This window comes from Pocillopora damicornis, chromosome 14 (assembly GCF_964200805.1).
Source record: "Pocillopora damicornis chromosome 14, jaPocDami1.2, whole genome shotgun sequence".
NCBI lineage: Eukaryota > Metazoa > Cnidaria > Anthozoa > Scleractinia > Pocilloporidae > Pocillopora > Pocillopora damicornis.
In genome coordinates this window covers 6,553,486-6,567,151 of record NC_142683.1, presented here as the reverse complement: position 1 = coordinate 6,567,151, position 13,666 = coordinate 6,553,486, and the positions used below count along the sequence as shown (strand labels likewise).

Sequence of the window (13,666 nt, the reverse complement as noted above, 5' to 3'; positions counted from 1 at the left end):
TTAAACCTATGAAATGTGTAACTGGTTTGTCTAAAGGCAGCCTATTTTCACAATGTTAATGCGCCGATGGGTTGGAGGCTTTAAACTCTCCCTTCCCCTGAACAACCCACGGGCATTTTACCGTCGTCCGTGCCCGGAGGGGTAGGGAATATGACCCTCGCTTTGGTGGGTGGGGCATTTAGACCGGAAGTGTTAAGGCTCACCAGCGTAGTACACGTGTTTTAATTCAGTAGTTTGAAATGAAAGAGTTTGCTATTGAGAGCAAATGGCTTAGAAAGACAATCTTCCTATCGTAGATTGATACTCAGAGTGAAAAGCCAAACAGCAGCACGAAAACCTGATACGAGTCGATACGTGACTTTGCCAAATTCTACAACATTCGTTGATCTCAGACTTACTTCAGCCTATAGGTTTGCATACTAGGAGGGTACTAGGGGATAACCGTTAGCGGGCGGTCAGACAAAGTATACGTAACGATTTCTCGCCTTACTTCATAATCGATATTCAGGGAAGTGGAATGACTTCAAGCTATTTATCGACGAGAGGACTTAAAATAGTTAAAATAATCGCCTGAATTTCGAGGTGTTTGCTGCAACTAGCAAAAACAAAAAACTCAAAGGCAGTCCATCTGGGTAGTCCATGTACAAGGGGTTAGTGTTTTGTTCATCACCCGGAATATCACCTGAGGAAATTCTGCTGTACATGTGATACACACACGTGATGGTCGAGTGTTTCCTGCTTGTGTTTCCTGCTCTCATGAGCTCAAACTTATAATCAATTTTGCGTGTCAAAAGCATGTATATGTCTTTGGCAGATAATGTTGGGAAATACAAGCTTTTCAATACTATATACAGTACTACCGTAAAGCGGTATGTCAGTAGGACGTTAATGACCAGACAACTCAGAAATAGTAAAGAAGCCATAAGTCAGTGATAAAAAAACAAGCAGTGTAAAAGAAATGCATATTGTTGATTTTCACCAAATATAACGACAAGTTTAATGAAGTATGAAGTATTCATAAGTCGACTATTATTGGCATATTTAGAGGAACACCTGTCCCACTCTGTACTAACTGTCGCACTCTGCAATAAAATTGTCGCACTTTGTCAGGACAGATCATCGTCAAAGCTTGCGAATACTTTCAGCTTGCTTCAAATTATATGTGTAAAGGTCGAAAAAAAATTATATTTCATATTTGTAAATAAGCAAGCTTTTTAATTACCCAACTTGTAAAAACTCCCTGAGGTCTGCAATTGTCAGACGAAACCCGTAAGAGATTTTAAAAAAGTTTCCACTTTTTCGGTTCGCCCAGTGCCGCTAAATAGTTTATCATTAACTAAAAACTGTTCAAAAAAGAAACCGAATTTTCGAACCGAAATGAATCGGACCGCTTTTAGAGAGACTGGTTTATCAGGCACATTCGCCTTCCGACCAGCTGTACCAAATTTATTTCAAAGTGCGAAAAGCGCTGTTACAAAGTGCGACAGCCCTATTAATACAACGTTCAAGTGTTACTGTATTACAAAGCGCGACAGTTATTTAATAGTGCGGCGATTATTTCAAAGTGCAAAACAACAGACCTCTATGCCAGCTTTGGTGCAGCTATTTGCAAGAAGAAATAACAAAAAGAATAGCTGTTTGTAAAGTTTGTAAAAAAACGTGCGAGAATAATTATGATATCCTGCTATTGTATTAATTAAGATTAGTGCCAGAATTCATTAATTAAACATAAAAGTTATGAAAACATATTGCTCTGAGAGAAGAGTTATAGGGCCATATATCATATCAAACAAGAAACAAATCGAGAGACACGCAGAAAGTTGCTTTGTGTGATAAAGTACTCATAACTCGGTTATCTTTGGTGTTTAGCACAACCCACTCTAAATTTAAAGACACATTTCAGCAGAGGTAAATTAAGCTTAGTTGAGGTAGGGTAAGTAATCTCTTTTGCATTTATAAGATCATGTAACAAGTTTCTTTCCTTTCTTTGTTTGGGTTTCGGTGCGGAAGTATTAGAAAGTTGGTCTGGTTCGTTCATAAAAATTGACGACAAAATAAGTGCTGACGGTTACCAAAGGGGGTAACTCTTTCTAATGACGAAAAAAGAGAAGAAAGATTGGCCAATATAGAATTGCAGTTCATGTCTAGTGTGCGTACATCGGGGTATGGATTCATGATCACGCGGGGAAGTTTGGAGAGGAGGAGAAAAGCGCGATAGTCGCTCGAGGCGCAGCTGAGAACGTCTTTATCTGGTTTAGTGCTCTATGACGTAGCTAACACAACTTGTGTACGAAAATAGCGTTTTATCCGAAATGTCGGTTTTACCAGATATTATCTTGTTATCCGAAAAGTTGGTGCCGCAAATAAAATGCAAGACAAAATGATTAAGAAATATTTCTTGACCAATTCGTTATTCAGACAAGAGCTAATTGATAGAAGAGAGAAGCGAGAGTTATTTATTCACTGACTATATATTCTAATATTTTTCGAGCTATGTTATTATTTTCACGGCCAGCCTGGCGAAGCTCTTTCGCTCTTCTATCCAACACCTGCTTGGACGGTACGAAGTAAAATCTCTTTCCGGTACAATGGAACGGCTGTAGTCCTTGTTCTTCAAGGCGATTTAGTGATAATCATGATTTTAAGGCTTTCTAGGCCATATTCCATCTCATATTTGTTTCGGCGTAAAACCGCTCGAGTTAATTATTCAGCCGGCTCTTAGTGTTCGATTTGTATAGGTAACAACAAGGTTTTAAACGCAATTTGGTGTTAATAAGCACAAGTCAATGGATTTTACTAGAAGCGGTAATGGAGAATGGAGAATATAGACTAGTTAATAGGGAATGGCAGACCTTTTAGTTTCAAGATGAAAAAAATAGTTATATTTTCATTTCAGTGTCTTTGATACATAACACTTTTGCTAAAAAGAGATTTAAAGTTACTTCTGAAAATTAAAGAAAAAACATCCTACGCTTTGTGTGATGATGAATTCATAACTTGACTGTCATTGGTATTTAGGACCAGCGCCTGTCGACATTGAGTACAACCCACTTGACATTTGGAGACATACTTCTGCCAAGGTAAATTGAGGCCGAAATTCGATATTTCTATTCCAAACTGTTATGGAGAGCGCCCATGTTTTTTAGAGTGCGTTGTGTTACATAATTATTAAAAATAGAACGAAGAAGTTTCTAGAACATTCAGTCATGATGACTAAGCGAGAACTTTAAGGAGAACCTTCTAGAACCGTGACTCAGCATATTTTTGTTATGATGTAATCATGGTGTAATGTTTCTAAAAATAACAATATTACAGATCTCTAGAACATTCTAGAACTTTTCCGAAAGATATATAAGGAGTCACGCTAGCTTAAAGAAAAAAGCCTTTTAGTGAGCTATAACTGCTGTTGCGAAGAGCCCAGAGGAGCGAGAGCCGGACAGAGTTGTTTACTGGAATTGAAAGCCGTGTGGAAGGCTACGTGAGAGAAAGAATTACGGACGTCGACAGTTTGTTAAAGATTTTCAAGAGAACTGTGAGTTGTGCGGTAGTGCACCGAGATTTAAGTGATATTATTTGTAAAGGGCTCTAAGTTATAGGGATACTGATTGTATTAGCATTTATATCGCTCCGTAGATAAGTGAAAAAGATAGTTATTGTATTGGCTGTCGATATCGCTTCGTAGTTATTACGTTGGTCAATAAAGTAGTTGAGTTGTACGAGTTGTATCTTTCTGGCGGTTTGGAAAATACCGTAACAGAAATTGGGGGCCTGTCCGGGAGCGAATTTTGTGGAAGTGTATTTAGAGCAGAGGTAATTGTTTGGGAGCGAATTTTGTGGAAGTGTTTGGCATATAAGTTATTGTCTAGGAGCGAGTTTTGTAGTAAAGGTTATAGTAGAGTATTCTAAAGATAAGTTATTGTCGACTTGAGTAGTCATAGAGTATATCAAGATGTCAAAGTTTAATCCAGAAGACTTTATGTCGAGTCCCGACAAAGGAGTATTTAATGCGTTAAGGAAAGACGAACTTATTTTATTAGCAAAGCACTTAGAGTTAGAGTCTAAGCAAGCAATGAGAAAGGATGAGATACGACAGATTATAGTAAACCACTTAGTGGATACTGAGGTTTTTGAAGGGACAATGTTAGAAACATCGTCAAAAACAATGTTAGAAATAAAAAAGTTGGAGATGCAAGAAAAGCGAGAGAAAGAGGAAAGGGAAATGCAAGAACGACTGAAGAGAGAAGAAATGGAGAGACAAGAAAGACTGAAGAGAGAAGAAATGGAGATGAAGAGAGAAGAAATGGAGATGAAGAAAGAAGAAATGGAGAGACAAGAAAGACTGAAGAGAGAAGAAATGGAAAGACAAGAGAGGCTAGAGAAAGAGAAACTGGCTTTTCAGCATGAAATGGAAATGAAAAAGTTAGAGGTACAAATGAAATTAGGATTAAGCTCGGATAGTGAAAAGCATAGCGAAAAGTTTGATGTTACAAAGAACATCAGGTTAGTGCCTCCATTCCAAGAAAAAGATGCTGATAAGTACTTTTTACACTTCGAGAAAGTAGCTAGTAGTCTTAAGTGGCCTAAAGAGTACTGGGTTATGTTATTACAAAGTGTATTGGTTGGTAAAGCTAGGGAAATATATACACAGCTAAGTGTAGAACAAGCTGTAAGTTACGACGAAGTTAAGGATCTTATTTTAAAGGGTTACGAGTTAGTTCCTGAGGCTTATCGTCAAAAGTTTAGAAACTATGAGAAAGTTAGTAGTCAAACCTACGTAGAATTTGCTAGGAGTAAGGAACAGTTATTTGATCGTTGGTGTTATTCACAGAAGGTAGATAAGAGTCACGATAAGTTAAGACAGTTGGTATTAGTTGAAGAATTTAAGAGGTGCATTCACAGTGGTGTCCGAACGTTCATTAACGAGCAAAGAGCAGAAACGTTGGAAGACGCCGCACGGTTAGCAGATGAATTTTCGCTGAGTCACAAAGTGAACTTCGTGGAAAAGCCCCGTCAGCCTGACAGTAGATTTCAGCCTCCCTCCGCATCACGATGGGTTGGAAGCCAGCGGAGTAAACACAATGACGGAGCACCTCCCAAACGGAACCCTGGTAACCATTTTACAAATCGTTCCAGCTCCACCTCGCCAGGACAAAACAGGTTTGTTCCAAAAAAGCCCATCAAGCCACCAACCTGTTATTATTGCAGAAAAGAAGGTCATCTGATTTCCAGTTGCCCAGAAAAGTGGAGATCTGCGCAAAAATATGGTGTGGAGTCGAAGCCCAACGGATTTGTTGCCAAGCCGTCGCCTTCAGTTTCTGAAAGTGAATGTACACCTCCGCGATTTTCTCGAGAGAAGACCCAGACAATCTCTACAGATGACGTCAGTGGTTCGTCTAAATCTGTCATGGATATGTTCCAGCCCTTTATTCACGATGGCTCAGTATCATTATCCCGTGATATGACAGATTCAGTACCGATCAAGATTTTAAGAGACACTGGAGCCTCACAGTCTTTGCTATTAAGCGACACGTTGTTGTTTTCTGAGAAATCGTCCACTGGTGCAAGTGTTCTAATCAGAGGAATCAGTTCCGAGTATACCCCAGTGCCGCTCCATACAGTTTTTCTGTCGTCAGATCTTGTGTCTGGTCCTGTGAAAGTTGGAGTACAATCAACATTGCCGTTCGATGGAGTACATCTTATCCTTGGAAATGACCTTGCAGGAGACAAAGTGGTCATTAATGCTGTCGTTACAGAGAAGCCTAGTTCAGAAAAGTCTCCAGACCCCGTCGAGAAGATAATTCCTGGTCTTTATCCTGCATGTGTAGTAACGCGAGCCATGAGCAAGAAGAGGAAAACCAGCGATGAAGAAATTGCCTTAGCGGACACCCTTATCAGTCGAGTTTTTGAGGATGAGCAGCCAAGTCCCTTCCCTTCTGAGCCAACAGAAATCCTACCTGAAAAGAATTTAACAGATCAGTCTGAGAAGATGTCGACCTCTCAGCTCATCGCTGGACAACGTGAAGACCCAGAAATTTCGCCGTTGTTTTCAAGAAGCGTCAGTGAAAACGAAGTATCACAGAACCCCACGTGTTATTTTACAAAGAATGGAGTGCTAATGAGAAAGTGGAGACCGCTCGATGTTCCAGCTGAGGACGAATGGGCTGTTAAGTACCAGGTTGTTGTCCCGAAAACTTACAGGCAAGACATTTTAAGTATGGCACACGAGACTCCCCTGGCTGGCCATTTAGGTGTGAACAAAACTCACAGGAAGATCTTGAATAATTTCTATTGGCCCAACCTGAGAAAAGATGTAGCTGAGTACTGTAGGACATGTCACGCCTGTCAGATGGTTGGGAAACCAAACCAGACCATTCCAAAAGCGCCACTGCAGCCTCTGCCAGCCGTTCAAGAACCATTCAGCCGTGTAATTGTTGATTGCGTCGGACCGCTACCAAGAACGAAGTCTGGAAATCAGTTCTTGTTAACCATCATGTGTGCGTCCACCAGATTTCCTGAAGCCGTGCCCCTGAGAAACATCAAGGCCAAGACTATCGTCAAAGCTTTAACGAAGTTCTTTACGCTGGTCGGACTTCCTAGCGCTATCCAGTCTGACCAAGGTTCTAATTTCATGTCTGGTATTTTTCAACAAGTAATGCACGAACTTGGAATCGCACAGTATAGATCATCCGCGTACCATCCTCAAAGTCAAGGAGCTCTTGAAAGATGGCACCAGACTTTAAAGAACATGATGAGAGTCTACTGTTTCCAAACAGAGAAAGATTGGGACGAGGGAATCCACCTATTGCTGTTTGCGGCACGCGAGTCCGTCCAGGAGTCCCTAGGATTTAGTCCGTTTGAGCTCGTTTTTGGGCACACTGTGAGAGGGCCTCTTAAACTGCTTAAGGAGAAATTATTGTCAAGCGGTAGTGAGTCTATTAATCTTTTACAATATGTTTCAGACTTTCGTACTAAGTTATTTAGAGCTTGTGAACTAGCTAGAGACAATCTTAGTTCTTCTCAGAAGTTAATGAAGAAGAAGTATGATGTAGACGCTGTAGAACGTAGTTTTAAGCCAGGTCAAAAGGTTCTTGCATTGTTGCCAGTGCCCGGTAACACATTGTATTCTAGATTTTTTGGTCCTTATGTTATTGAGAAGAAGTTAAATAACCTTAATTACGTAGTAGTTACTCCAGATAGGCGTAAGCAGACGCAATTGTGTCATATTAACATGTTGAAGCCTTACCTAGAGAGAGGTGATAATGTAGTTAAAGAGCCCGTAAACGTTAATGTAGTTATTTCTGAGCCCGAAGACTTAAGTAGTGAGTTTAGTAATAGTCATCTCAGTCCTACTGACACATCAAAACTCACCAACTCCGATGTGCTAAAGAATTTGGACTCCAAGCTGTCACACCTTGAAGAGAGTCAACGTCAAGACCTACAGAAGCTACTTGAAAAGTATAGTGACCTGTTCCCTGATGTACCATCTAGGACAAATCAGATTTACCATGACGTGGATGTCGGTGATGCTGCTCCTGTTAAACAGCACCCATACAGGCTGAATCCGAGAAAACAACAGTACCTCAAAGAAGAGGTAAAATATTTGCTGGAGAACGATTTTATCGAACCAAGCAGCAGTAGTTGGAGTTCTCCATGTATACTCGTGCCTAAACCGGATGGGAGCTATCGGATGTGTACCGATTACAGGAAAGTTAATAGTGTGACTAAGACAGATACCTTTCCAATCCCAAGAATGGATGATTGTATCGATAAGCTGGGAAAGGCAAAGTATGTAACGAAATTTGACCTTCTCAAAGGATTCTGGCAAGTACCGTTAACGGATCGCGCTAAGGAGATATCAGCATTTGTAACTCCAGAAGGACTCTACCAATACAAGGTCATGCCCTTTGGTATGAAAAATTCTCCTGCTACCTTCCAACGTCTCATTAACAAAGTCATCGCCAACCTTGAGGATTGTGAAGCCTATATTGATGATGTAATCATCTATAGTGAAACCTGGGAGAAACACCGAGAAACTATCCGTGAGTTCTTCAGGAAGTTGAGCGAGGCCAAATTAACAATCAATCTCTCCAAAACCGAGTTTGGCCAAGCACAAGTGACGTATTTGGGACATGTCGTCGGACGAGGACAAGTACAGCCAGTTAACGCCAAGGTCGAAGCCATAATCAAGTTTCCGCGACCAGAAAACAAAAAGCAACTGATGCGTTTCCTTGGTATGGCTGGTTATTATCGAAGGTTTTGCTCTAACTTTGCAACTGTCACAGAGCCATTGACAAAACTGCTCAGCAAGAAGGAGAAATTTAATTGGAGCGACCAGTGTGAAAAGGCTTTTGAGGAGCTGAAAGCCATGTTACAGAGTGCCCCTGTTTTAACAGCGCCTGATTTCTCTTCACCGTTCAAGCTGGCTGTTGATGCAAGCGATGTTGCCGCTGGTGCTGTGTTGTTACAAGAGGATGATGAAAGTGTAGAACACCCGGTTTGTTATTTTTCAAAGAAGTTTAACAAAAGTCAAAGGAACTATTCCACCATCGAAAAGGAATGTTTAGCACTGCTGTTAGCTCTTCAACATTTTGAAGTTTATGTTAGTTCCTCAAGTTTGCCCGTTGTTGTGTATAGCGATCACAACCCCCTCGTATTTCTTCACAAATTAAAGAACAAGAATCAGCGATTGTTGAGGTGGAGTTTAATGCTGCAGGAGTATGTCTTGGACATCCGACATATAAAAGGAAAGGATAATATTATTGCAGACTGCCTCTCGAGACCTTGAGCTTTGCAAGAAAGTTTTGCAAACTTTCTTTTCTCGAAGGGGGAGGGTGTTATGGAGAGCGCCCATGTTTTTTAGAGTGCGTTGTGTTACATAATTATTAAAAATAGAACGAAGAAGTTTCTAGAACATTCAGTCATGATGACTAAGCGAGAACTTTAAGGAGAACCTTCTAGAACCGTGACTCAGCATATTTTTGTTATGATGTAATCATGGTGTAATGTTTCTAAAAATAACAATATTACAGATCTCTAGAACATTCTAGAACTTTTCCGAAAGATATATAAGGAGTCACGCTAGCTTAAAGAAAAAAGCCTTTTAGTGAGCTATAACTGCTGTTGCGAAGAGCCCAGAGGAGCGAGAGCCGGACAGAGTTGTTTACTGGAATTGAAAGCCGTGTGGAAGGCTACGTGAGAGAAAGAATTACGGACGTCGACAGTTTGTTAAAGATTTTCAAGAGAACTGTGAGTTGTGCGGTAGTGCACCGAGATTTAAGTGATATTATTTGTAAAGGGCTCTAAGTTATAGGGATACTGATTGTATTAGCATTTATATCGCTCCGTAGATAAGTGAAAAAGATAGTTATTGTATTGGCTGTCGATATCGCTTCGTAGTTATTACGTTGGTCAATAAAGTAGTTGAGTTGTACGAGTTGTATCTTTCTGGCGGTTTGGAAAATACCGTAACAAAACAAACTTTCATCGAACTTTAAGAAAATTGAAAACCTCGGTGCTGTCAGTACAGAAGTAAAGAAAACCAATATCTGACATCAAAACTCTTCCGGTTGTTTTAAATTGCAACAACGACCAAACGCCAACCACTGCTTAAGGAAAATCGTCGAAAAAAATAAACAAATAGATCACTTTTTTTTAGCCTTTCAACGCGACCCAATGCAATAAACAGAAACGGTAATCTTTTTTTAATAAAAAATAATTTTTGAGGGCTGATTTTATGGGACCTGGATTGTGTCTCGGTTCATAAAAAAGCAGAAAAAAACTCGGCCAATATCTAGCTTTCTTGACTCCACGCTTGTTTCAATAACGCATATGAAGTGCAGAGTCACTTCTTACTACTGCCGATGATTAGTTTTTCGTAACTTAATTGAACAGAGTCGAACACGTTCATGTGTTTAATGTTAATACGTTCAACTTGTGGAGGCCGAAGGAAACTACAACAAAACCTTTTTGGATTGATTTATCCTTCTAATGTGTAAATTGAGATATTAATTTGACTGAAATCCATATATAACTTTATCTTAGCATTGTTAACTGTGTTGATAGGTACTTAGTCTGTGTGCAGCAATTGGCACCTACATTTACCTCAGAATGAATCCAAAGTTCTGGCTGGCAACAATGTTTCTGATGTCCCAGATTGGTGTACTCAACGCCAACAGCCGGTGCCATTTAATGGAAAGCTCCATTTTCGGAAGGTACCTGAGAGGTCACGCGTTTAAAACGTATCGCGATCAGTTGCCTAAAGAGTGTTATTTCCGATGTGAAGAAGAAGTCACGTGTCAGAGTTACAATGTCGTCATTGGTCAAAACATCTGTGAACTGAACAATCGTACAAAGGAAGCAAGACCGGAAGATTTTATACCGGATCAAAGGAGATTTTACATGAAGCGTTCTAGAAACAGAGGTACCCTTAACGTTCCCTCGACTACCTTTTGTATTTGCGTTTCTGGGCAGACTTACTTTTTTAATTTTCCTTTCACGATTACAGAAAACTCAAATTTCAGAGAAACAAAGATTGTAGATACAGATATATTCCTATGGCGAGCCTTTTGATGATTCAATTTCGGGGATTGTTTCATCGTTGATAAGGCATTTTAATATACAGAGACAAGTCAAAATTAAAGAAACGACGTTTTGGAATCATTGTCTCATCAACGTCATCTCAGGAAGATAATATTTGACTGAAAAGTAGTTTAACGATGATACTGCAACGTTAGCTTGTTTTGCTTCGTTACTGTTGCTGTCTTCCATCTCATTTCTTAGTCTAGATCTAATAGCACAGTTTTTATTTCATTCTGCTTTTACGCAGGCAGGAAAGTAGGAGCTTTTTTTCCTATCCTGTCCTATCACGAGGTATCGAATTGCATGATGGTGGAAACTAGCTATATGAAATTTTTCTGATGCAGTTCCCCTCGGATCCATCAAAGAACTTCCGGCGGAATCCTGTAATGAGATTGTATCGAGCGAAGGGGAACAGATGGCTGACGGGAAATACTGGATTTACTCTGAAGAGAATAGCGAGGTCATCGAGGCTTATTGTGAAGGTAAATTGTTTCACTAAATTACTCACCTATTTCCCCACTGCCTCTTAAACGTGTTCTCTTATCCTAACTTTTTTTATATTTACCAAAATTTTATCTCGGCGCACTGTTCCGGCACTGAAAAAAGGGGCATTATAGTAAAAAAAAAAAAAAAAAAAAGATTTGTGTTTCAAGAAGATAAGTCAACGACATGAACTATTATTTCCCTTATACAAAATTGTTTTAATGGCGAATGGGAATAGATCAAAACAACTATTCAGATCACGACGCCGAAAAGGACGATGGTTAACCTTTTTTATTACTGGAATTTATCCTGCAAATAGCTGTTAGTTACCATTCGAAAATACACTGGCTTACAGTGGCTATTTCTTTCTTAAAACAGTTTAATTAACTTTCAACTATCCTATTTCTATTTAGCTATCTGCCTATCCTATTTCTTTATCTTAGAGAGCTGGCAAAAGATAAATGGCGAAGAACCTGTCTGCTTTGGAGCCAAAGACAATCAGTATGGTTCCTTCAACATGACAAAGAGTGGACGAGTTAAGACAATGAAGCTTATTCACAAGTCAGGGTCGGTGCGCTGCAACAATGTTACTATTTCATCCTACTGGGGTTGCACCTGGACACCATATAAAGACAATCTGACGACAATCATCACAGATGCCAATAAGAAGGCCATTCTGCCACCTGCCGAGGACTTGAAAGCTTTTAAAACTCCCGGTCATTTTGATAACAAAGAACACTTTTACAGTCTTCCTGGATATCACCATAATTCAACTAAGCTGGTTTTTCGCAACCTCGTCAATCCTTTGTCTGTCTCGAGCAACCAAGAGATGCAGATATGGTACGGACAGGATTGGATGGATCGCGGAGAGGAAGACAACAGCGGTAAAACTTGTGTTGATGTGTATGCATGGTATGAGTGAGTCTGCCCTCTGGAGACCTTGCCTTCGATAATTTTATAACGTAGAATAAAAACATTAGATTACAAATGAACGCCATTTATGTACAAGATCCTGGGTAAAATTTTTAGGAGGAGAAACCTGTTTCAAAGTGTAAGGATTGCTATGTCTTCTTTCTATATCCGACAGAAAAGAGAAAGACCGTAGGGATCAGAATGGTTTTTATTAAAATGTCACTTAAGATCACGGAGGAAGGCCTGATAATTTTCAGTCAATTAGTTTTGCTTAGTTTTGCTCAGCTTAGTACACTCCCTCGGTATTCATAGTCGAGTGCAATTTTAACTGTGTGAGAAGGTTTAATTTCAATAAATTCATACACATAAGTGGTTATTTATAATGGGTTTCGACCCCAAGCTCGATTTCAAAAGAGGAAAAACTGGAAGCGAAATAAAACTAAACAATTCCGGAAGGCAAAAGAAAAGAACGAACACAAAACAAAAACATACACCCTTCCGAAAAATACTCTCCTCAGTTCCGTGAATCAAGTCTATTTTTCCTCATAACATCCAAGACCTGTGATCCTTCCTAAAACTCCCATAAATAATTCTTGGAGAATCGACGCCAGGAAAAAACCTTAACTGAGGGCACTTGACTAAATCAGTTCTACCCAGATGTTTTATTTTAATTAGTGAAATGATGTACATTTTCAAAAGCTATCAATGAGGAAAATTTATCTGCGTATACATTTTTATAAAAGTATAGGGCTGAGTAGAGTTTAAGGCAGTTTGTAACTATGCGAGTGAACAACAAAATCTGACAATCGCGAAGCTGGAGTAAGAGATATTAATCACAAACAAAATTGTTCGACCCAGTTTCTTGTTACCAATTCATGGAGACTATCACATCCTCATCAGTTACCTTCATTCAAAACTGACAATTTAACAATGTACCATATTTGAATGAACTTAACGCTCACAAATGAGGCAAAATATGCTAAACATGATGTGTAAACTGCCCTTTACACATTTGTGAGAACGTGCAAACTTTCCTATCGCTGTTTGTGCTCGAGTCAGGATGCTGATGATCAAACAACCTCCTCAAATTTGTTATAGTTTTGATTACACACAGAATGCGAGGACACAAATCCGTCAGTGGTTAACTTAACTCGACCAAATATGAAACAAAGGATGAACATCGTGGAAAAATCAACAGTCGCTTGAAAGGGTAATTTAGAATTATCAAACTGAGTTGATAACTGACTGTGAATATGTGCATATAAACCCGCTTACAACCCACAATTCCTCCAATCGCTCTGACGAGGGGGAAAGTATGCCGAGTCGGGATGCCCACGGATCTCCACGGTATCAAAAAGCGCTTTTCATTCAACTAATTTATTCTTTTAGAATAAGAGAGTTTGTAAATTTTGAGCTCGCTAAAGGTATAGAGAAATATGTTTTTCGTATTGTCACGAGCGTGGGACAAAGAAAAAAATTCTGAGTCCCCATGAGGAATGGAACCTCAGACCTTCGGATTCCGCGTTCCGATGCTCAACCACTGAGCCACAGAGACTCCACGGTGAGCGAGGTCTATTGCGAAGTTCATATGCTGCTAGTATCAGAAATGTTGATAGCGTCAAGTTTTAGAAGAAGAAAAGCTAATCCTAGCAGTAAGCAGGACGCGTAATAGACCTCGCTCACCCCCTCCACC

At 39.7% G+C, this 13,666-nt stretch overlaps 2 protein-coding genes across 3 annotated transcripts; both read left to right on the top strand.

Annotated features, from left to right (window-relative positions):
• The first annotated feature begins 2,372 nt into the window (after nucleotides 1-2,372).
• On the top strand, nucleotides 2,373-12,342 carry LOC149034197 (uncharacterized). Of its 2 annotated transcripts, none has more exons than XM_089193194.1 (4): nucleotides 2,373-3,080; nucleotides 10,063-10,420; nucleotides 10,923-11,060; nucleotides 11,475-12,342. In XM_089193194.1, exons 2-4 carry the CDS (start codon nucleotides 10,108-10,110, stop codon nucleotides 11,981-11,983), a joined length of 960 nt encoding a protein of 319 aa, XP_089049320.1. In that variant the 5' UTR covers nucleotides 2,373-3,080; nucleotides 10,063-10,107; the 3' UTR covers nucleotides 11,984-12,342. The 2 variants fall into 2 exon arrangements, with proteins under 2 accessions (XP_089049320.1, XP_089049321.1); XM_089193195.1 differs by having other exon boundaries at nucleotides 2,378-3,080; nucleotides 11,505-12,342.
• On the top strand, nucleotides 4,355-8,785 carry LOC149034198 (uncharacterized). The gene has a single exon (XM_089193851.1). It carries the CDS (start codon nucleotides 4,355-4,357, stop codon nucleotides 8,783-8,785), a length of 4,431 nt encoding a protein of 1,476 aa, XP_089049977.1.
• Nucleotides 12,343-13,666: the final 1,324 nt, after the last annotated feature.